We start from the raw sequence: 25,423 nt of genomic DNA, 5'->3' as shown, positions 1-25,423 counted from the left end.
GGAGCCACACTGTAAAACAGATTCCCAAATGGATGGCTGTTAACAGAAAAGGAGGCAAAGACTTCGTCTGATGTTACTACCAAAGAAAATGTAAAGATATCCTAAAAGGGAAAAGAAAGAGGAAAGAGTAACCTTAATGTTCTGATGTGCACTTTGGAATTATATATAAGCCCTCATCTTATTGATACTCTTAATTCAAGTTTCACCTTCATCCTTCTAGTCAAAGTTGCCATCCTAATCAAGAAGGTATCAGAGAGCTTTTTTTCTTCTTCACACTTGAATTAAAAATTGCTTCTAAATATTTGGAGGACTTGAGCCAGAATACCTGAAGGTCACCAGAGACTGCTCCACAGATTTCACTAATTTATAGGCATAGCCAAAGGAGTTAATTATTGTTCTCCTTTATTTTTAAAAGCATGGAGAAATTTTGTAACTAAAAATTCATCTTCCATTAGTTTTGTCCTTTAATTTTTGCAAACCATCTCCCTTGTGTTTATTCTGTGTAGATGCCAGAATTTTTGTATAAATTCCAGACTCTCAAATTTTATTAAATCTAACTAAATTCTCCTGAGACTGGCCAGCAGAATATTTTCTTCCAGTTTCACATTTTAAATTATTTCTATGAGTTTTCTGCATAAAATAACTTTCACAAAGCAAAGATGATTTCAAACAGGTTGAAAACATTTTGCTTTAAAAATGCACTATTTGCAACTTTTTATATACAATAAAAATGCTTCAATTTAATTCTTTCCTCCATCCCTCAGTGAAATATGGGCAAATTCAGTATATTCCCCACTAACCTTCAATTTACAGGGTTTTAAATGGCTATGGCTTTTTTTAATGTTGTTCACCAGTATCAGCAATGACCTACTGAGGTCTGGTATGGGATGGTTTTCGATCCAATGTTCACATAAGCCTTCACAAAGTGAACCATTACTGCTCCTAATCACGTCACATCTCACACAACTGTTTTGGTTCTTTGCTTATAAATTAAATACTGCACATTTAGCTTCCCAGATGTCACTCAGGAGTTGATTCTACACTATGCCACTAGCAAGGTCCACAGGTAGCACCATTAAGTTTTTAATGGACTGCCTTCAAGTGCTGCTTCAGCTAATCTGTGATCATGACATGGCAATGATAGGTTCAACTTGAAAAAAAGACAGAAGGAAAAGGGGGGGAAAGGAAAAAAGGGGGGAAAAGGGAAAAAAGGGGGGAAAGGGAAAAAAGGGGGGGAAAGGGAAAAAAAGGGGGAAAGGGAAAAAAAGGGGGGAAAGGGAAAAAAAGGGGGGAAAGGGGAAAAAAGGGGGGAAAGGGGAAAAAAGGGGGGAAAGGGAAAAAAGGGGGGGAAGGGAAAAAAAGGGGGGGAAGGGAAAAAAAAGGGGGAAAAAGGGGGGAAAGGGGGAAAAAGGGGGGAAAGGGAAAAAAAGGGGGGAAAGGGAAAAAAAGGGGGGAAAGGGAAAAAAAGGGGGGAAAGGGAAAAAAAGGGGGGAAAGGGAAAAAAAGGGGGGAAAGGGAAAAAAAGGGGGGAAAGGGAAAAAAAGGGGGGAAGGGAAAAAAAGGGGGGAAAGGGAAAAAAAGGGGGGAAAGGGAAAAAAAGGGGGGAAAGGGAAAAAGGGGGGAAAGAGAAAAAATGGGGGGAAAGGGAAAAAATGGGGGGAAAGGAAAAACCCAGTACATGCATACAGGTAGTTTTCTCTATAGTTAAAAAGCTGAGAACAGATCAGATTGGAAGCATAAGAATATTGATAACACTCTTTTGAGATACCAGCACATTGCAGTTCTTTAAAAGATGCAACTGAAAATTCTCTTGAAATAAAATTTTGAGTATTATCCATTTCATGCCAAATTAGGCACATTTCAGAAGCCATTTCATTTCTCTCTAATAAATTGACGTTTTCAGAGTATTTTCTTAGTTATCATGTAAATCAGAGGTCTAACAAACAGAACCATTTCTCTGCACGCACTGCCAGCCTCATTAAAAGTGTTTTTCTCTAGACACTGGGGAAGTGCACTCTTCAAAGATGCTGATGACCTTAGTTTGAAGTGCGGTTTCCAACCACCAACCCTTCAGGGGAAGCGTTTAACATTTTAAATCACAATATATTTTAGCGGTTAGCTTGACAGCCAGCCAACTGTGATGTAAATGAGCTACTCTGAATTTCACCAAATGGTCTAGTTTTGAACAATAAATATTTGGGAAAATAGCCTGCTTCAATCTGAGCAGAACAGTTTTCTGATGAGGGACTTAATACGAAGACTTTTCTTGTCTTTGTATTAAAAACACCAATGAAATGGGTTTCTTTCCAAGTGGAAATGTCGGGCCATCAGGCTCTAGCTATTTTTTCATGAACACCAAAGTACTGTGCAAAGTATTTTTATGAACATCTAAATTCCACTTGCAGCTGTGATAACATTCACGAATTCAGTTCACTAAATGAGACTGCTGCTAGGGGCTAGAAAGCACTGGTGCTATCAGACATTTCCACAGGAAGATGGGAAAGCTCTCCTGTGACTGAAGTCAGGGACCTTAGCTCAGCGTAGATTTGGTTAATGTTCTGAACTTAAAGCATACAGTCCCTCATTCATACAACCATTCAGATACTAAAAATCAGGCACTGGCATTTGTCTTTTCAGTTTTTGAACATCCCATTCTTTCCTATTTTCTCTTCTGCTCTGAGAAAGTAGATTATTGGATCTCAAAGGTGCCAAATTTGAATCTTTAGCTAGAGTCTAGTACATTCCGAAAATAACATGGAAATTACAATAGCTAACTTGGTGTGCTCACAGTACTGTGCATGCATCCATTTCTGCCCTTTGACTGAATAACCAGCATGACTCCAAGCAGAAGCATTTGCACACAACCACCAGAGTGGTTGCTCTCAACTTACAGAACCCACAAGCAAATGCTGTAACTAGAAATTCATGCTTTGACTGCCTATCACCACAGCACCTGTAGGATTAAGGGATTCTAGGAATGTAAAAAAAAAAAGTTTCAAATATAATTTCGAGACATAAACATTTTGTTCCTTCTCCTTACAAAGTCAGCCTTGAAAAATATGGGCCTTACAAGCTAACTACTAAGCTTGAAAGCAAGGCACAAGAGATGCTGCGCTTTTTCAGAAGAAGGTTTGCTGTGGAACTCGTTGACCTACATACATGGGCACAGCTTCTGATTTCTTCTAACTCAGGGAGATTTTCTAAACAAAATAACTGGCCCAGTCCATAATGACAAAATCAGAGTAGAGAGGAATCAGTTCTATTATAGGGAACCTGAAGCAGTAAAAAATTATGTGTTTCTCACCAACACCTTAAGCAGGGTGGAAGAGCATACCACGATAGTCCTTCACTCAGATGAGTTGCAGTGTTTCACAAATCAGTCTTCTATCAAGTAACTTCGGATGCAACCCCAATTACTGTAATATCTTGCAGGGTGGACCCTTCAACTGACAGACTACCTCAGGCTTTTGCTGAGGATAGCAGAGAGTCAGTTGATTGAACGAATCTCTCCCTCTTTATTCTGCTCTGGTGAGATCTCACCTGGAGTACTGTGTACAGGTCTGGAGCCCTCAATATAGGAAGGACATGGACCTGATGGAGAGGGTCCAGAGGAGGGCCATGAAAATGATCAGGGGGTTGGAGCATCTCTGCTATGAGGATAGGCTGAAGGAGCTGGGGTTGTTCAACCTGGAGAAAAGGAGGCTCCAGGAAGACCTAAAAGCAGCCTTCCAGCACTTGAAGGGGGCCTCCAGGAAGGATGGAGAGAGACTGTTTACAAAGGCCAGCAGTGACAGGACAAGGGGCAATGGCTTCAAACTAGAAAAGAGCAGATTTAGATTGGAAGTTAGGAACAAGTTCTTCACTGGGAGGGTGATGAACACTGGAACAAGTTGCCCAGGGAGATGGTTGAAGCCCCTTCCCTGGAGATATTCAAGGTGAGTCTTGACAAGGCCCTGGGCAGCCTGATCTAGTTGAGGATGTCCCTAATGACTGTGGGGAGGTCAGACTGGATGACTTTTGGAGGTCCCTTCTGGCCCAGACCATTCTATGATTCTATGATCTCAAGCTTTTGTGGTGCAAAATCCCAGTTCACAGCTATTTTCAATGATTTCAGCATGTTTAGAATTTCTCAGCTAGATTACTCTCTCTATTGTTACAGCAGAGCATTTCCCTCTGAGACAGATGGAAGTAGGACCTAGAAACAAGTCTGGAAAGTCTCACTTGCAAAATATGAAACATTAGTTTGTTTTTGCCAAGACCAGTCACCACCAACACATGTGCCTTCTCCTCCTGTTCACATCAGTCACCTATTATCAGTTGTGAGGGATTGCCTCTGCCAATCCACACAGGCCGAGCCACAGACTCAAGGATCTTTCATAAGAATTTAAATTTTCTCTTCCCCCCGCCCCCTAATTCTAAACAATGCCCAACTATAGCTCTCAAAAACATACCTGTGACACAATACCACCACCTTGATTTTGCAATAGCAAAATTATTCTGCGGTGGCTTAGGTTAATATCTTTTTTTTTTGGTTGCAGAACACAAAAGTTTTAGTTTTCATAAATTCACAGAATGGTTTGGATTGGAAGGGACCTTAAAGATTATCTAGTTCCAACCCCCCTGCCATGGGCAGGGACACCTTCCACTAGGCCAGGTTGTTCAAGGCTTCCTCCAGCCTAGCCTTGAACACCTCCAGAGGGGGCATTCACGACCTCCCTGGGCAACTTGTTCCAGTGTCTCACCACCCTCACTGTAAAGAATTTCTTCCCTCTTCAAGCTTAAAAAGCCTTTCCCTCTTGTCCTATCACTACATGCCCTTGTAAAAAGTCCCTTCCAGGGGAAGGCAACAGGTTGGGGAGAATAAAATCCTCCATGTGAGGGCATGGATACATCCAAACATATAACTGGACAAGACAACCAACTCCTGGACTGGTTTATATCACATCAGGTAACTTGAAATGTCACTTCTGAATTACGACCCAACACCTGTCTTGAGCCCCTGACTGCTTACTGTACAGTAACAGCAAATCAGTCAAGAGCATCAGCCACTGATCCAAACAGAAGGAACTGCACACACACTCTGAGAAATAAAGTGAGGGAATCAAACCAGAGTGATTGATTGTAACACTCATCTGGGCCCAGAATTACACCAACATGTGAAACAATTCAGCATAAAAAACTACACTTGGCAGAGATGATTGTGATGAAAAAGGCACGAATCCAGTTTCAGCCATCCAGGCCAGGACACAGAAAATCTGTATCTGTGACACAGATTTGCATCCAGCTCAGAGCAGCACTCTGCTAAGCATTGGCACCAGTTCACCGCTGCGCCCGGGTGGGTATACAAGTGAGCCAGCTGCATCGGATCAGGGCTCAGTGCGTGAAAGCTGGTACCCGGACAGACCAAATGTAGAAGTCAGGAACTGAATAGCACATAGGCACTGAGCTTCGTTCTTGATGCGAGGGGCAGCTGCTGCTGAGAGCTCAGGTTCAAAAAGGTAGGTCTGGCATGAAGAAACAAATGAGAAACTTATGCTAGAAAGTGATGCCAAATTCTGTAATCAAGGAGCACCACAAGGCCACTGGGAATCTTCTAGAAGCTCTACATCTGCTTGCTGTTTGTTGGGCAGCTACCTGGGGTATAAATATCTTTCCACCTCTAGACACAAACAGCTACCTTTTCCATGAAATACTTAATTAAAACTATTCCACAAAATGAAACTTGCCAAAAATCTGCTCCATAGGATTAATAACAGTTCCAGAAGAGTTGCAAGTTTGATTCAAATTTGAGTTTTTTATGCTGAAGAGCAGCAGTACAGGGGCTCCTCTTAGGTTTTGACATTTTTTTTGGTTTTTTGAATAAGCTTCTAAATTAAGATGCATGGAAAGGGAAGAGTTATGAAATAGCTAGGACACTTGCTGTAACAAGCTACAGAAATATGTTGCATACATAAGAATTATGTTTACATATGCTACCAGGTTACACCAGATAGTTAGGATAACTTATGATTTCTCAGTAACTCAAAATGAATCCTTATCCATGGTAAAGAAGTGCTTTAAAACCACAGAACAAAACCAGAACATGTAGGTACTTTGCTGCCTTGTCAGAAGGTTATGGTATTAAGCTATTTTAAAATGTATTCAGTGAGCTCAGGGCAACTGAGAGATGTCACTGAAGCTCCAAAAAAACTGTGATTTAAGTAAAACTGATTCTGAATATAAAGCAAAGTGTTCTTAATAAACCCACATTTCAGACTATGAGTTGTCTTGGATAGATTTAAAGCATTAGAATTTATATTAGCAAATTCTCTGAAAGGGCATTCATTGGAATTCTTCCTCATCAGCGGAATATGGAAGAAATGACTGTCAAGGTACACAGACTAGGCAGAAGTGAGACTACTCTTTTTTTTTTAATGCTAACTTAATATAAAAATATTTTTTTAAAAAATCTAAATGGTTTCCTAATTTTGTTTATATTAAGTCTTGTTTCATCCTTGACTGGGTTCTTTTGGAAATAGGGTCACTTGTTGCAGTCCAGATCTGAGGCTTTGGGAGGACATCATGTGCCTTAAGAATCACAAAACATTAGGGACCAGAAGGGACCTCAAGAGATCATCCAGTCCAACCCCCCTGCCAGAGCAGGATCACCTATACCAGGTCACACTGGAACACATCCAGGTGAGTCTTGAATATCTCCAGAGAGCGAGGCTCCACAACCCACCCTGGGCATCCTGTTCCAGTGTTCTGTCACCCTCACAGTGAAAATATTTTTGCTCATGTTTACATGTTTACAAGAGATTAAAGATCTTTTCAGATGAACCGGGAAGGAGGTGGGAGAATCAAAACTGGATTGACATACAACCCTGGAAAATATTCATTTTGATGGAAATAATTCATTTTCTTTATTAAAGAATTGCTTTCATATTCCTTTTCTCATTTAAAAAAAAAAAATATATATAAAACCGAAAGTCTAGACAAGTAAGAAAGACCTTGTGCAATATTTTGTTCCCTGCTACTCAAAGGAAATCACTGATTATGAGGAAAATTAAACACTACTATGCCAAGCTATAGCAGTAGACTTCAGAAGAATGTTACTACTTGAGTAAATAAACGTTATAAACATTTCAACAATGTATGTCAATATAAGCCACAATGGTTTGAATATCTTTGTCTAGGACATTCTAAATGTGCTTTGAAGGTTTTGTGAGTTAAATATTCTCAAAACCAGACTGGCTGATAGAGCTGCTGCTCCTTTGAGGAGTACACAGTAATGTTCTGTCTGAGGACTCCAGGCATGACATACACCAATCAGCATGCATCACGAGTGTCTACAGAGGGACAACCCCAGGAATGTTTAGGGAACTGCGATCTCCAAAATCTTTTAAGAGACACCACTCTTAACATTTTTAAGAAGTGTGCTAGAAAAGATATTGCCTGCAGATTACAATAATACATTTATTCTTCTTTTTGCCTGAAGTAATGGGAAAAAACCCAAACACACCACAAAACCCCCCAAACCAGCAGCATCTGAATCTCCTATATCCAAAGTAGTGTCGTTATTTCAATATATACAGAAATGTGCTTCCGGTCTGAAGTCAGAAAAAACAAAATGTTCCTCGGGATAAAGGCTTTTAGTCAAGTTATAAATCTTTCAACACAACAACTCACTAAGGGAAAACAGAGATATTCTTTCACTAAAAACATTTAATGCACAAAATACTGAAACAGTGAAGTAAAATCCGGGTACATCATCCTCAGTAAGCAAAATAATGGGCACTGAAACTTACAAGTATTATGTTCTGTTCAATTTTGGTCATACCAGGTGGCATATTTTTCAGCACGTGTCTGTGATGGAGAAGAAATTTTTTTTTTATGGCAGAGCAGTGAGGGAAAAATTTGTGCATGTTAAATACTACCCTAAAAAGACAGAAAATCTGTGCAATTGTGCATATTTTAAGACTAGACCTTCTGGCATAAAACACAGAGTCTAAGTCAATGTAAACCCACTGTAAAACAACAACTGAATTCATCTTACCAGTATAGTATCAAGAAATACCAACTGATTTGTTACATGTAGAAACCACTGAATAGAGAAAGGTGCAAAAAGGCTGTGGATAATCATGAGCAATTTGAGTAATTATATCAAAATACAATCCAAAGAAATGAGGCAAGTGTCATTCTAAAATTAGGTGGGCTTCAGGCCGTTCTGGTGGCAATTTCATTACATGCACTAATGCCACTTGGTGAACTCTGTGTGTACACAGCAACAAGAAAACAAACACGTTTTAGTCTATCTTTTATATGAAGAATTTAATTATCTATACATGTAACTAATTTTAAAGGCTGTATTACAGTTGTTAAAGCTGCAGGTTTTTATATATTTATATAATTTACATTCGTATTGATGAAATACTGAAGTGCAATTGAATAAGAAGATTCACTCGTTCTTTGCACCGCACGATGGGTCAGAAGGACGGAGATGGAGTAGGATTAGAAACGCTACAACACTGCCAGAAATGTAGAAATAAACGAAATACATAAACCAGAACATAACTAAATGGTAAAGTAAATAGTAGAACAGCTATATTGTGCTTGAGGCATTAGGAAGAGAGGGTTTCTGCACTGACAGCACCAGGCATTTCATCAAGAGCTTGTAACTAATGCTGGAAAGACAAACATGGCTTAGCTACAGCACATCTACTACATAAACTTGACTGTAAGCTCCATTTAATATTAATTTGTATAAATTCCACAGTCTAGTTTAAAAAAATGTAAACATTGGAAATTAATTGCAGGGAGATATTTCTATACATTCGTTCTTGTCAGGAAAACTACTTGTTCAAAATGTGGCATTCCAAAGCCATAAGAAAGTAGAAATGAGAAATCAAACCATGTAATCATGATGAAAATCAAGAAGTTAACTCTCAGATCCCACATGAATGTAGCGTTATATTGATTTCTGGTATGAGAATGCAAAAAACCAAAACATCTGAGACAAACACAAACCAGGGTGTTTTCTAACTGTATGCAGCTACAAGTAATGTGCAAAATAAAATTAACATAACTAAGAATAACAACATTATGCAAGGTTAATATCTCTTGCATTGGAAGGAAGTTAATGTCTTCTCTCCACAATGTATTACACACTCAACAAGGAACACCTGATACATACAGTACAATAACTACAACAAAATACCTTATCTGTAATTGGGGACATTTTAAAGTTCCTTAAACTGATTTAAATCCTTCTGTTCTTTTGTAATTAAAAAAAAAAAAAAGTAAAGGAAAAAAAAGACATACTGACAACACTGGACAAGTAAACAATAAAAAAGAAAGATACATAAAGTCTCAAATTCATGGACATTTGGAACAATTTTAATAGCACATGCAGCATTCCTTGATAGTGGGTCTTTTTGCATAAACAACATTGCAATGAAGAAATTTAATTTAGACTTTTCCTTTAAAAGACTAAAATATATAATTTAAAATAATTTTAAAACTACTGAAAGCACCTGTGCAAAGGTGGAAAAATTAGTTTGGTAACTCTGAAAGCCACAAAAGGACCCACTATCCTTTGATTTTTTTTTGTGTGTGTTTTTTTGTTTGTTTGTTTCATTTTAATTTTGCATCTATATCTGTAGATAATTAACTCAAACATTGTGATTACATGCAACTAATGTAAAATGAGGTAAACTGCTCTGCAGTGTGTTCTTCTACTCAGAAGGCAGTAGATGATCATGCTGGAAGCCACATGATCAAGGCTGCATCTCCCATCATCCCTCTGGGCAGTGATATGGGATAGTGGGTCTCTTTGAGGACTTTCAAGCCTGAGTGGGGGATGGACAACATATGATTCCTAGAAAAAGGAGGAAAACAACACATAAGCAAAACAAAACAATGAGCAAATTCAAGCTAGGAAAATGAGTCAGGCATGTAAACAGCATGGTGCAAAAATGATAAAGGATAACATGCTACAAAGGGGATGGGAACTAAAAATAAAACAAACATAAAATAAGCTTTGCATTACAGAAGGTCTTCAAAGAGACTTTGACAAGTGCAGCAGTGGTGAAACTTTGATTTTCTGCAAACCACCACAGATTCACAGCAATGCTGCATGTTTCATCTTAAAGTACTACACAAATAATTACAGCACGGCAGCAGAGAGGGTCACTTACATTGCTGGCTTGGATCCATGTCTGTTGTCAACTTCACATAGTTGGATGGAAAGAGACCCACTTGTCCATTCACCTCCCCTTTCCACCAGTCTGGATCCTCCTTGTTAAGGACGTTTATAATCTGGCCTTTATTGAATGCTAGCTCATCGTCATTCTGTGCAGTGTAGTCATACATGCCAATGACTTGGCACACTGTAAGATAAAGGAAGAGTTCTATCGCACTGGTAACGTTTCAGCAAAACACAAGCTATGCAAAAACCCAAAAACCAACTACGAATCCTACGGATGTCACATCACAGTCCCAAGACACTGCACTGATCTGAACTGGTCCTTCTCCTCTCTCCTATGCCCCGGTACTGGTGCTAAGCTGAGCCCTCAGCAAATTGGCTCAATGTGACTTGAAACACAGAAGCGTTTCCTAGCAGCATTGTTCCCAGTCAGATTTCTGAGGGGTCAGGCTCACACTAGGGAGATCAGAGCACAGCAGTGCAAACTGAGAACAGTGTAACCAGCCTGGAACTGTACCCAACATACAGTGCTCAATGGTATGAGAAGATTGGAAAAATTTCACGTTTTAGCAGAAGTTGAAGTATGTGAGCTTTCTATTAACACTTCTCTTTGCTCTCTCTCTTCCCCAACTCCTAAAAGCACAAAATTAGCTGTATATTTATAAAAATTGCATTTCGCATCCTCACCAACCTGTTCTGAAAAGTATCCCTCCCTCTAGAACTGCTAAATGGACAGACAAGTCTGGGAAAAATTAAGTTCCACCACCTGAAGCCTGAAAAAGGCACTCCCCTTTCTAATTTAGCACTTGACGTGCTCAAGACAGCTCTATAATTCAAGAGAAATCCATGATACACTAACACTGAGGTGTTAGGAACACAAAGATTTTGGAAAGGATGAAAAAAACCTGAATTTTAAAAGGGGCACTCACACTGTCATCTGTAACACCTTGTGTACATAAGCTAACCAAAGTCAACATCTTGTTGGCATACTGGAGACAAACCAGCATTTCCAAAGGAAGCATTTCCAAAGGAAGGTGTATTATGGCATACTCCTCTTTAGGGTAGTTTCGTGCTAACACAAGTTCAAATGTGTGAACATCATTGGTATTCAAGTTTGACTTTATAGACCTGCAGATCTGTTTTACAGTATTCTTCTTATAGCTTTACAGTTGATTCAGAAGGATAAAAATTTAAGCTAGATCACACAATACATACATTAAATGATTTGTAACCTATTCAAGAGTTGATTTCTTTCAAGATTTTTTTTCATTCAGGTCATTCTCTTCTACTTCAAAGAACTGTATGAAATTTGGTGCTGTCCAGTACTGTAATCAGAATATCTTAATATTTCAATGGGATCCTAAGAATCACCTTGAACTTGGGCAGCAAATTCGAGAGATTTCTTGGAAGAGATGGAACTCCTCAACTGAACCAGAAGCAGTGATTTCATCTTGATCTTATTTACACTTGGTCATAAAGTTTAGAATACACCGTAGTCCTATATAAGAAGCAAGTACGTTCTTCACCTATTTTAAACTCCAGAAGCCATTGCTAACTACAGAAGCAAGCTCTAGCCTACCTCTCTGAATTCGAGTGCTTTTCAGCCATGTTTCCTTTACAGCACAATTGTCTATTGACTAACACTAGTCCTGCTGCAACAAAGGGAATCCAGATTGTCACACGACACTCACAATCAGTAATGTTTTCTTCCCTCAGACAAACAGATGGCTGAAACACGTTTCCCACTATTTCTGTATTTTGTGAACTTCATTGTGCCTTACTAGCTTTAGGTACCAGTAACAGTTCTCATTTCTCCACACCAGGAAGGACATGTTCATGACAGGAGTTTGGAAAGGAACATGTACAAAGCAGTCAGAAATCAAGTAAGCCTCAAAGTATAAATCAAAAAGTGCCCATGCAACAAAATTCAAAATAATAAAAAAAACCTGCTAAAGCCATGCAGTTTGCATTACAATATGGCAGATGGAAAGCACATACATCAAAATAAAACGACAGAAGAAACAGAGGTTGTAATCATACCACTTTCTGCTGGATCCCCTACCTTCAAAACCCAAACAGTAATGGCAGACTCTCAGACCCTTCATAATGTGCCACGCTGGGCACTGTTCAATCCTTGTAGATGATTTTCTTCAGGCTTTCTTTCTATTCTGCTACAGTCAGTCTCCCCACTAACAAACTTCTGCTATGAAGATGCTTCTCAAGCATTAACCCCTTAACCTCTTGAATTAACCACACAGCTGGAGAAGCCAGCTATCATAACAGAAAGACAAGATTCTTCTTCCTGTCTTCCAAAATGAAAGATTTATAACAAAGTTGAATGTGATAAGAATGCATGTCATTGAGATTTTGATATTCTGTAGACACTTAAGTGAGCTCAAAAGTTTATTATGTAAAAGTAATGAAAGTCCCATCATATTGCCTTGTAAAAGTATCTCAGTGGTGAGTTACCTTTGTAACTGCAGGACTGAAACTGTGAGTCTTTATAGAAGGCCTGATTTTCTGCATCTTTATAACTACCATCAAAGCAGCCAGTTAGTACCATTTGTAACATTTGCATTCTCTGATATGCTACTTTTATTTATATAAATGACACATGAAATTAATACCTCAGTATTTTATTCTAGATCATGCATGATAATCCTTTGTACATAAAGAGAAAATTACGCTCACTACTGGTTTTTGTTCAGAAACATTTCTTTCAATTTAATGATAAGACAGCAAAAAATTGGCCTGGGGAAGCAGCAAGCTTTTGCCCCTTGCCTCCCTCAACTAAATCCAAACAGATGACAGAGAACCACATGAAGTCTTTTTGGGGGGTTTATAGAAGAACATACATCCATTCTACATGGTTTTCATTGAAAATAAATCCTTTTTACTTCATACTACACCAATTCACAAACTCAGCCCAAAACGGTTCAGAAATGAAATACTCACAAGGAATGAACTTTTTGTTCATAGTCTTCTGCCTGCCTTTTTTACCTTGCAGTAGACTCATACAATTGTTTGATATTGCCTCTGCTGGAGCTGTAACAACTTTAAGAATACAATGGCCTATTGGTTGTGACCTTGCATAAATCTTAAAATTACTAGCTATACAGGACAAAACCACTACAGCTTAATTTGTGGGTTTCCCACAATTCATCTTAGGAAAGATAAAAGGTTCTGAATGAGATGTGCCTCAACTGCTAAGACCATGAATCATCCTTTAAAAACTCCTTTACAATTAGTGCAAACAAATAGGAATGATAATTTGAATGCTTTACTACAACATTTAATGTCACAGATGGCTTTTTAGCACTCAGCACTTCATACCTGACAGACCACCACCATAAACATATAGACCAGTTGTATGATGTTCTCACAGAATCACAGAATTAACCAGATTGGAAAAGACCTTTGAGATCATCAAGTACAACCTATCACCCAACACCATCTAATCAACTAAACCATGGCAGTAAGTTCCTTATCCAGACTTATTTTAAACACACACCTCCAGGGATGGTGACTCCACCACCTCCCTGGGCAGCCCATTCCAATGGCCAATCACTCTTTCTGTGAAGAATTTCTTCCTAACATCCAGCCTAAACCTCCCCTGTGTCCTCTTGTTCTGTCACTGGTTGCCTGGGAGAAGACACTGACTCCCATCTGGCTACAACCACCCTTCAGGTAGTTGTAGAGAGCAATGAGGTCTCCCCTGAGCCTCCTCTTCTCCAGGCTAAACAACCCCAGGTCCCTCAGCTGCTTCTCATAGAGGTTGTGTAAAATGAAGAGTTCAAGCAAAGTGACTAACAGATACTAAACAGCCTCTTGATTGTCCATAATTATTTTTATAAGTTCTATTTTAAATGGCACATATTACAAAAGCAATTTTGTTAATGCACCCACATTGCTTACCTGAAGGTAATGCTGTTGACTTAGGTAGCTCAGTTGGTGTAGTTTTACTGGTGCCAGGGCTGAGAAGTTTTACATAATTAGCAGGGAACCATCCTATCTGCCGTTTCTTCCCTCGTGCCTAGTAAAAAAACATTTCTTTTAAGAGGATTAAGCACATCAACAGATCCAATTTGCCACTGTAATGTAGCCAATATTTTAACTACTTGCAGTCTTGCACTGATGACTTCAAAGTAAGAAAAATGCATTTTGTAAGGAAAAAGTCAGCTATTTTTGTGGCATAATTTTGATGTTGTGATACTTCTATTACTTCTATTAGCATAAGCTTTCATCATATACTCTAAATAGTAGTTTATATCTAAACAGTAATTATTTACTACTAATTTGTGTGATCTTTCATTTCAGAGTGTTCCTGCTTTATGTGTTTTGTAATTAGTACCACAATCCTGATTCTTCTGAAAGATTTCTCCTGCTTCTGTTTAAACCTTAATTCTAGAATATTAGGATAACAATTGCATTAATGAGTGGCAGCATTTAAATGGTTTTCCATTATGCAAAGAATGGCATTTAGATAGATACCTAGATTGTGATATTTTAAGTAGAGATTAAGAATTCAAATTACTTCTTTACTTTTGAAGAAACACTTTTTTCACAGTCTCTCCTGTCCAGACAACAGAGTATAAACATATGCCACATTAATCAGGTGCTACAAGAACAGTAAAACATTAAGGCACAATAAAATGGGTCAAGTTTGGATTCATATACCAAGTCCAAAAGCCAGATTCCAATCGAAAAAAAAAATAAGCTTTGGCAATTATAAATGCATACGGACGGACATTGTCCCAGTGATCCTAATTAACAGATGTTAAGGTTTTGGAAAGTACTAGATGTTCTCATGCCTATCTAATCAAGAGAGGATCAATAGGAAAAGGTGGTGCACACATGTCTGAGTGTGCATGTGGTCCACGTGTGTGTGCTGGGAGAGCGGTAGGTTACCACGCACTTGGCCTATAGTAGCCTTCTACAGTTTTTAACACAGCTGCAATGAGTCACTGTCAGAGAGAGGATACTGGGAGAGATGAGCTGCAGGTGACAAAGCTTGTATCACCAGAGCAGGATAGGAATCTGACAGAAACTGCATCCTGTTATTTTGCCAACTGCATTGCTTGTTACACAGAAAACCAGGAAAAAAAAGCCTTACTGGAAGAAAGGGTACTCTAGAACTTTGAATCAAATCTTACATTTAAATCTATGTTAAGAATTACTTTAACTAACTATTCTCTATTTGTGTAGTTAGAATAAGGTTTGAATTTGGGGCCTCTACAATTTTGTCTCTCAAAACAAATGTTAATTTTAGTGAAAATCATCATCTAACACAAATACTACTTCGTAACTATTTTCTTCCCTCTCTTTTCTTTACTGAAAAAGGAAGCACTTGATCTAAAGCATATCTAGATCATTCATTTTAAGGTATTCTGGAAGGCTGCATTAAACCCGATAATGTAATGTTTAACACATTTGCCTGACCTTACCTTCACTCTGACCCCTACGATGAGCATCACCAAAATTTACTTCAGGCTGAAACTGAATTGTACACACACACACTTCTAAAAATTCTGCCACTTTCTGAATCTTGTCATTGTTTCACTATTTTGGGGGCAGGCTGCTGCTTTTATTTCCAATCAATTCTTCAATCCATTTCACCATAATACTGCATTAGCCTTTGTGCTCAAATACCAAAGGAGCGGGAACTAGTATTACTGTGTTGCAACAGGAGAATGAAAAGAATAAGCAGGGGACTACTAATGAAGAAAAAAAAACCCTACTTGTAAAACCATATGCAAGAAAGTAAGGTATTCAAAGCCAAGTATGACTATTTAAACATCCAAAAAGTAATTGAAAACAAAACAACAACAACAAAACAAAACCAAAACCCAAACATCTCCTCACATTGGCTTCTAAGTGGTAATTATGACAGCTCATGCTCAATGAACCTTATTTTCTATCTTAAAATACATTAAATATGACACTCATTAAAGCTGCAAGTTACTAATAACACAAAGGCTACTGAAACTGAAAACCAAAACAATCCTGGAAGATGATTTCTGCACAGAAGATAAAAAAATATTTCCAGATCAGAGTAGATAACTATGTGGTAAAAATATTTGAGTTTGTTCAAGCATCTGCATTTCTAGAAAAAATCAATTACATTTTTTAATGCAATATTCCTGTTTAAAAAAACCCAAAACACAAACACCACCACCACAACAAAAAACAACAAAAAACCCAAACCAAACCAAATAAAAAATCTCAGTCAGTGGTACTGGGGGTGGGAAGGGGTTTTCCACTGAAAGACACTGAGAATCAAAGTTTCCTAACTGTCAAATTCTACTCTTGAAAAAAAAAGTTAAAAGATTTTACCATCTTCTAATACAACATTAAAGGTCTTTCCTATCTGCTATACAACAGACACCACTGTATTCACTCTTCTGTATTAAACTGAGCTGTTGCTGAGATGGAGCTACTGGTATTCTACATGTCACATTGATAAAGTCAACTGAAGAAGTGGTAGCCATCTTACAAAAAAAAAATACTGCTGTAAACCACTTCTCAAGCCTTCAACAAAACAGATAGCCAAACTTTTGGCTGAAGCAGTTTAGAAAGCTTCTTAGAAAGACAACCAAGACTGCACACCCCAGTATTTCTTCCACCTTTACAGTGCACACAGGTATCATCTGATCCAAATGCATGTGACACGCATGGTTGGTGATTGTTGGAATAAGACATACAAGTAGACTCCATAACTTAACCAAACAGTCCCATCCACTCCTGTAGCATGGTGTGGCTTCCCCCATCACCTGACATGACAATTGCTTTTTTGCTCACATGAAGAACACTACTGGACATAAGAGTTGGAAGACTCAAAAGCAGCCAAAACACCACACCCTAACATCCACTCCTTTCTTATATCTAAAGGGTCTCCAGTAAAATTCACAAGGGACTGGGCTGCAAGCTGGACCTAGTTTTTGAGATGGGTATGCCTGATTTAAAAAGAGCAAAATGGCTTTCTCCTGGTGTCCTACAAAGTTATTTCGAGTTCAAGGAACTGGAATGTATGTATGTTTTGTAAAGACATTTTATTAGTAACACCTTAATTGCAGAACATTTTAAAAATCATTTATCATTGATTCATTCATCATTTTGAACTATGAAAAAAATTACAATATTTTTAAAATGGAATTTTATTAAAACAAAACAACAACAACAACAAAAAAAACTAACTTGGAGCTCTCCTTCCCACCAGCCACCTGGATTCTTCTTTCTGATAAGTATCAACTGACCAGGAGCAAGAGTAAGCTGTTCCGGACCCGTTGCTGTGTAAGAGGCAATAACTTGAGCAATTTCTGTTGAAGTGAGGGAAAAAAGAAAAAAGTTAATTTGGAAAAACCCAACACATTCTGTACAACATTAACTCTGATATTATCACTGGCATAATATATTCACTTTGTATTTCTTTCCATGAAATTTTTATGCATTTATGTAGTTCCATGAAAGCATACGGTTATTACAAAAGAGATCAGAAGTTCTTAGCACTACAGGAATAAAACTAAGGTGCAGCAGCTCTATGTGTAGGATATAAAAAAATACTTGAAATAGAGTAGAAGAATAATGATCATCATGAGAGATACATGGCTCTTAAAATCAAGTGTCATAATACTGTTTTCTAATAAATACATTTTGGTAGCATCAATTTGGACTAAGCTCCCTGAAAAGAGGAACCATGTTGATGACAATATAATGAAGAAGTTGCAGTAGAGATGTCAACTAATGAAGGCTTGACACAAAATTTTCACAACCAGACTCAGACAAAAAAAGAATGTTTTCAAAACATAACAAAATTTTATTCCATGAACGTTAACACAAAACTGGTGCCTTATTTGATCACCTACCAGCAGGAATCGGAGGCAGAGTAACTTTAAGATCACAATTATCTCTCCATTAAATCATCCAAGGTAGACAATACAGTTTCCTCCAGTTAAGAGTGGTTGTGGAAAGACAGATGATAACTTAGTCACCACAAAGCCTGGCCAGGTTAGTTCATTTTTTGAATTAATTTCAAGTGTAGGAGCTTTTAAGCAGCTGTAGGTATTTTGCTATCCTACTGATAGCTTTTAAGTCTGGTTTAGCATGTCATCAAACCATGTACAAGGTGACGGAGAACATGTTTGACACTGTGATAACTGAGAGTCTTTCATAAACAAAAGATGGTAGATTTGGGAACTTTTTAGCTCTTGGGCTGCTACATTTATGTAGTCCAGTTATAATTATGAATTAATGGGAATCTGTGGAGATTTTTTTTTAGCCTTCATTTAGTTGTGAAGGGTCTCAGACATTCAAACCAGGACAAAGGTAGCGTTGTTACTGCTGAAAACTCTAGGATCCCAGTACTGAGTCATTCATCACTTGAGTATTCTCCTTAACAGAAAGAGGGAGTGGGGGGTTTTTGTTTGTTTATTTTGAAGGGGAAAGGGAATTAATTTTTTTATTTTTATGAAAAATCTTTCCAGGAATAGTAAATTCTGCCTCTGTGTTTAGACAAAGCCGGTTTTTATTTGGCAATGCATCAAATAAAATTTGAGACCATCAAACAGCCCTTGTGGGTAGTGAATTTGACTGGTTATGGTTGTGGTCTAAGACTAGCCTAGAAAATGTCCACAGCAGAGCTAGTAGTACAAGGTAACAGAATTGTATCTCAACTGCTTCAGTGCAAAGACAGATAGCTTAATTTGAAACCTCAGATACACTGCTTCAGATTTTAGCTTTGATTTCAAAATCTTGATTTCCAAATATCTCTATCAGTTATTTTAACTTATGGTTACTGATTGTATATATTTTCAGTCTAATCTGCCCTAAAAAAACCTGTCAATTTGGCAGCGAGCATGAGGTGGACTAGCAGTCAACACAGCAACAACAGCAAAGGAGACTGAGGCTGAAGGCAGCAAGTCTAGAGAAGTGGACTCCAGCTTTCTTGTGGGCTGTCATACTAAGAAAGTAACAGTGTTGCACACCATCCTACTTGGCCCTCTTGGTCAACAAGAGCCAAGCTCCTGTGGCCAAGAGAAACAGCAAAGGCGCTCAGTAACAACACATCACCCACTGGCTGGGAGAGGAGGAGGAAGTCTGCTGGCAAGGCAGAGAAAGGGAGCAATCATTGAAAAGGCAGCTGTAGGCAGAAGCAGCCACAAAGCCAACTCCCTTAAAACAGAGGGAGGTTTTGTGGCAGGGAAGAAACAACAAAGTGATTTGGAGACTGCCAGGAAAACCATCAGATGGGTTACTTAAATTTTAGAAAGAAAAGGATGATTAGGAAAATTAAAAATGGTGAGAGAAGCATTCAAGATATACATAAACAACATTAAGCGGACAAAGAAGCAGAGGTAACAATCTATGGCCACTGCAAATGGTGACAGAATTAACTATGGAAGAGCTTCCTCATGGTAACTCACAGAGAGAAGAGGCAAGCACACAGAGGTGGAGCCAAACAGGTGATGAAAAAGCCAAGAGCTGAGAGTTAGAAAGATGTTTTAAACTTGGATCTGGAACTAGGCAACAACACACAATGTGAAAGCAGAAGATGGAAGAAAAGAATTTCTAAAATTATATAGTAGGTAATGATAGAAAAGTAGAAAGGTTTACATGGAGAAAACCCAGCAGCAGCACAGTCTGTCTTGTACAAAGGCAAAGCAAGCAAGCAGTATGGCAGGAAGCATGGCCATACAGCTAAAAAACCCACAAGCTCTCTGCGTCTGCAGGTTGTTTCACAGAATCACAGTTATTCCTCCATTCTAGAGCCATTCAGGAGGCAAAATGAACACAAGGAAACAAATTAACTGGGGGAGTTGTCAAGATCAATTTATTTTTAAATCAGGTAAAAACTTCTCACTGCCACATTAATTACAATATTGACCTTGCTTCTCTCAGAACTAGAAATTCCTTATTTTTATCTACAAAAAGGTGATTTATAAGGCTCCAAGTATCAGATGCCCTCTTTCACCAATCAGCAACATAAAGAATTTTTACTGTGGGGTCTGTATTCAATAAATTAATATATGAATTACAAGTTTAATATTCAGCTCTTACATGTAACAGAGAAGCAAAAGATTAAAGAAAACAACTCAGCAAAAAGTTCAAACCCCACCCCCAGAAATAGCTTTCCTTCCAGGAAGGACTTTTCATATATTTAAGTACTGAATTATTGAGAAGAGATCCAACTATATTACAGTCCAGGAGTTTAAAAAAAAAAAAAAAAAAAAAAAGTAGCCTCTACTAAAAGAGGTACAATATGAAAAATAGAAAATACCTTTTCAGAGATATAATTGTCCCTATGCTGCTCCTTGAATTCACAGCGAGCAGTTTCTTTTCCCTTGCCCTTCAACACATAGTTACCAACTCCCACCCACTGGTCCTACAGCTTCCAGAATAAAGAGAAATATTTCTCCTTGTTCATTATCATTTTACTTATATTGCCTGAACATTTGTAGCTCATTTACAGCAAAAGCAATCATGAACATCCTTGCTGAAAAACAGGTGGAATTGTTCCCAAAACCCAAAAAATTCTGAACACAGCTTGTCAATGTCCCCCCAGTCTCCACAGAAACTTTAAATCCAGCAGCCAGCCCTATCAGCATCTTCTCACTGTTCTTATCAAGTATCAGTTCTAGGTGTTTTCCTGATCTCTATTCTTGTCTGCATCTCTCAAGATTTACATCTATTAATATAATTGTTTTCAATCATGCAAAGGAAAATTAGAAAGAGGAGGAATAGTTTACTTCCAAAATCTTCTTTCCATTAAGATTTGACAAGAGCAGCCCATTGCTCATATGTCAAGGTAAAATAAGACAAATGAAGTTGAGGCTGCTGCAATCTACTCTCCCCTGCTCCTTTTACACAGTGACCCAGTTCAGGAAGACAAAGCAAAACCTACTTTCCCACAAAACAAAATATGCTTATGCTGTGTGTGTGTGTATGGAAATAAGGCATCCTTAAACCATCTTGTTGTGCAACTGAACAAGCCTCAGACAAATGGACAGCACAGAAGCATGGGGCACCTTTTATTTGGTTTGGCTGAAACTGACACAAACTCATCTCTTAAGTTCAAAAGCAAATAAATAGACTAAGAGAAAGAAGAGGTACATTCTGGAAAGTTTACAAATGCCAGCTAGTGGCAGAAAATGTCCTTTCCTAGTATCTTTAGAAATCGGATGATTGTTTGCAAAGACAGCTTCTACTACCCCAAGAGCCAGGCAACTTCTTCCTAAGCAAAAAGTGATCATCTGCAATGTGATCTTCTACAACATAACCTGAGTTGACAGGCAATAGGCTACACAGCATGGATACAAGGTATGTGCTCTTGAAAATGAGAAGCAGGCACAAGAGCTCACAGAGTCTATGCATACCATATTGTGTAGTATTCTGGTCAAAATTCTGTAAAACCACAGGGTAAGAACCTGTAATTCCATTTTCAGAGGCACTGGCAAACCTGGGCTTTTTGTAGGCTTCCACTGTTCTGTTCATCAATCTATCACAAAGTTTCATTTTTGAGTAAGCAGACTTTTATTCTCTAGCTATTTAGTGATTGATACATGCCAGACAGAACGATGGAGAAGCCATGTGTTATTTTACTATAGACAACAGTTTTCATCAGTGCAAATTACTACAAAATGACCAAGAGCAAACTATTTATTTTCATGGAAAATATGTTGTTTCCATGGAACTTAAGAACAGATATAAGGTGCTGTCACAACATATGACTCACCAGGTTTCTTCCCTAAGCTTCCCGTTTTTCCGGCTGCTCCAGAAGCCTTGAAATAGAAAGATGTAAGTTTAGCACTCATATTTATTTTTCCAGTATATGAAAATGATTCACCATGCTTCACTTTAACACACTAAACAAGTATGTAAGTAAAAACTCTCACAGGCAGATTCTATTCTTACAGAAACTTTTAGTATTTTAGATGGTGATTAATATATAGGAATAAATACCAAGCAGCATGTGGAAGTGGACAACTAATTATATAAAATTGCAGACTTCTTTCCTGAACTTTGCTTCCTTTCATGAACTGCAAAAACCAATGCAATTCCAAATTACAGGGCATTTGAGCTATAAATATGCAAATCTACAAACTTTGAATTGTCTCAAGTTGAATTAAAGCAACAATAACAGTTTTCAACTCCACAAATAGATGGATTGCAAATATGCCTAAAAGAACTAAGTGGGTATACGAATTTCAATACTGCCCACATTATGGTTCTAAAATTTCTCATATGGCATATCACAGCACAGTGTAGTCACTGCAACTTTAAGATGAGTCATCTGAACTTTGTAGGTGATGCATTACAGTAGTAAAATCCCCACCTCAGCCCAAGTGAGAGCATAGAACACAGGTAACACCTTGCTAGTCAATCTGTAGCTATTTACTCTGAGCCTAAATGTGGTGAGATGAGGGATGAATATCATCATCATCCAGGCAAGAGATCTCCAAGAAAAGCCTTTGAATATCCACAAGAAGTCCAGCAAACAGTGAAATAGGTTCAGTTATTTATAGGAAAACAGTGATACTGTGAAATCTAACATGAAAAACTTACATTATTTACAAACTCAAAGTTCTCATCCTGAAAAAAAAAAGAAGGAAAAAATAAAAGAATCTTCTCCCTTGAAACCACTGGTTATTTGGGAAGAGTTAACTTCATGTACACCAGAAAAACAGTGCAACAGGAAAGCACCATGCAGCGATCAGACTCTGGGGATAAGGAGAAGATGATCCAAAATGACTACAAGTCCAGTGGCAGTCCCAATAGGAAAGTCAAAAAGGTATGGAACCAAAGGTGACAACTGGCACTGGTACGGTAATGTCAAGAATTAGTTCTGCTTTGGAAAGTGTTTTGGGCAGAGAAACACCCTCTCCTCAAAAAACACCAAGTGTTTGGGCCTTCAGAGAGCACACTCCTTCAAAATATCACTTCAATCAACATCCATGTTGCCACATTAGTAGCATAGAGACAGATAAAACAGTCTGTGACACTGTATCTTTACAGTTAACTGGAAAAAACATAGATTGTTTTAAGAGAGAAGCTTCAAAATCACCTTGACCAGACTGAGTCTGAGTTCTGTTTTAGGATTCTCTGAATCCTTGTCCTGCAGTACTTCAAATAAAGAATGCATTTAAGATGGACCTAGCTTCTTGCCCACTCAATAGATGCATAAGTATTTTCTATTCTTTCTGTTGAGAGAAACACAGTGGAGAGGGTGTACTCCATTCTATCTCCCTTTTCCACATCTAAGACACTAACTGAAATTGAGGATATTTTGGGATAAGTGATGATGAAGCCTCTTGAAACAGTAAAGCAGAGCTTGCTTTGTTAATTGAGTAAGACACAGCAGTAGACTTGCCAGTTGTATTGTACAGTTAAGTCTCATAGAATCCAGATAAAATACATTCTCTTATAACTTTCAGAACTAGAGGCATCTACATTTTTGTTTCCAAGTGCACTGCAGGAGCTCCATACCCTGTGCAGAAGTGATTATCAACATCTAAAGAAAGGCAGGGTAGAGTAAAAATGTGTTACAGATCTGTATCCATCTACCTCAATTTAATGAAAACTCTGAGAATGGACCATGAACCAGTGTCACTGTTTATTTGAGTAACAAAGTTATATTGTTAATAAGTTGAAACTTTAAGTAACAGGAAATAGCTTAGCAGCCTGAGGTAAATGGGTACAAAAGAACAATTTAAAAAAAATTTCTTATGATGTAGAAGCCATTGATATTTTGAGGCTTACAGTCATTTCTACAAACTCTGTGCTTGCTGTTGAAAGATCAGCACTGCCAAACTTTTTCTTGGGGCCTAAGTCAATAGTGCAGAACACATTAAATTAATCTGCTCTTTTAGTAACATTTTCCACAATCAGCCAGCTGTCCAAGCACAGCAGCGCATCTGAAAGTTAACAGACAGCCACTATTGTGAAATCCTTTGTAAAAACTGGCTCTGTGCACAAGTTGAATAGCAAAATGCTGTACGTATAATGGCAATTATCCACTTGGAACAAGAAATATGTCCTGCAGGGCATATGAATCACTTTAAGAAAATAAGCATTCTGGATATCAAGATCTCCATGAGCTCTGTGCATTTTCCTCCCTCTCCCACCAAGATTTTATCTGAAGTTGTGATTTTCACCAGCAAAAAGGGTAGTTGGAACACTTTTCGATGAACTACATTCAGCTGTTTCAAGCCCAGATAAATTGACATCAGACAAACATCAAATTGACCTCTCTAATAAAAATAGTTTTCAATATTAAATATTTATTTCTGAGTTCTCTACAAAGAAGATTTGCCAATACATGTGCCTATCTCTCATCAGACAGGACAAACATCCAGTCCTCAAAAGCACAGAAAAGGCAGTTCTGTACATCTGAATATAAATTCACAGGTTTTGAGACTAAACTCTGTGGAGAGTATCTTAAGAGAAAACCAAAATTCCTTCACAAAAGTTCAAAGGAAATTTAACATTAATTAACAATAATGTAGCTGAGGTCAAGTAACTAATTAGTAACTATCAGTATTGACCTATAAACCAGGCCTTACAGGGTTTTAGGAGGCTAACGGTTTAAGTTCCCACTCATCAATGACAATATCAACCCACAGGTAATATAAAGAGACTTGGAGTACAGTTTCGTGATCACAAAATACTCCACAGTTTAGGGAATTATCTGTATACTTGTGTCTGCATCACTGGCAAGGCTGAACTATAATCCACATCCAGGACTGCAAAAGAAGTGCTTTACTTAACCCAGTAAATTCCCCAAGATGGACCCACAAACGCCTCCTACTGCCACAACTGAAAGGATGTTGCATCACTCAGAGTTAAGCAGCTAGGCTTGCTGACAGAGAGTTTGGATTTTCTTATCCAGACTGGCACTGAGCTCTGTTGTCAGGATAAAACTATACTCTGCCTAAGACCACAACCTACAACTGTACAAAATTTACTTCAACTGTCAAAAAGACAAGCTAGCCTGCTGTGATTGGGCTCCATAGCGTTGCAGCTACAATGCTAACTGAGCCATTAAGTACTCCTTTTCTAATCCAGGACCTGAGCTAACTTCATCTGTCACTAGATTCGATGCAACTAAAAGAAGGGTAGGAATAAGCACAGGCATATCCAACACCATACAGTAAGCATCAGGTAAGATGTTTTGTTTCAAAAGTGAACTTTAACACAAAAGCCAGCTAAGAATGCAGCTCAAAACCTGTTCAAGCTAATGTAAGCTGA

The 25,423-nt window shown here is 38.1% G+C and overlaps 1 protein-coding gene across 3 annotated transcripts in view; it reads right to left on the bottom strand.

The window, feature by feature from the left end:
• ITSN1 (intersectin 1) overlaps positions 1-25,423 on the bottom strand; it is a 102,081-nt gene that overhangs the window by 11,500 nt on the left and 65,158 nt on the right. For all 3 annotated transcript variants that reach the window (XM_054400734.1, XM_054400726.1, XM_054400742.1), the window contains 4 exons: positions 21,912-21,957; positions 17,378-17,499; positions 14,099-14,216; positions 10,176-10,367 (listed from right to left, as the gene is read on the bottom strand). In XM_054400734.1, coding sequence (XP_054256709.1) covers positions 10,176-10,367; positions 14,099-14,216; positions 17,378-17,499; positions 21,912-21,957 — 478 coding nt within the window. The remainder of the gene's footprint in view (positions 1-10,175; positions 10,368-14,098; positions 14,217-17,377; positions 17,500-21,911; positions 21,958-25,423) is intronic.

The sequence above is a fragment of the Indicator indicator genome, chromosome 1 (assembly GCF_027791375.1).
Source record: "Indicator indicator isolate 239-I01 chromosome 1, UM_Iind_1.1, whole genome shotgun sequence".
In the NCBI taxonomy this organism is placed as follows: Eukaryota; Metazoa; Chordata; class Aves; order Piciformes; family Indicatoridae; genus Indicator; species Indicator indicator.
Note: the sequence above shows the minus strand (reverse complement) of the source record. Positions and strands in the feature narration are given on the sequence as shown.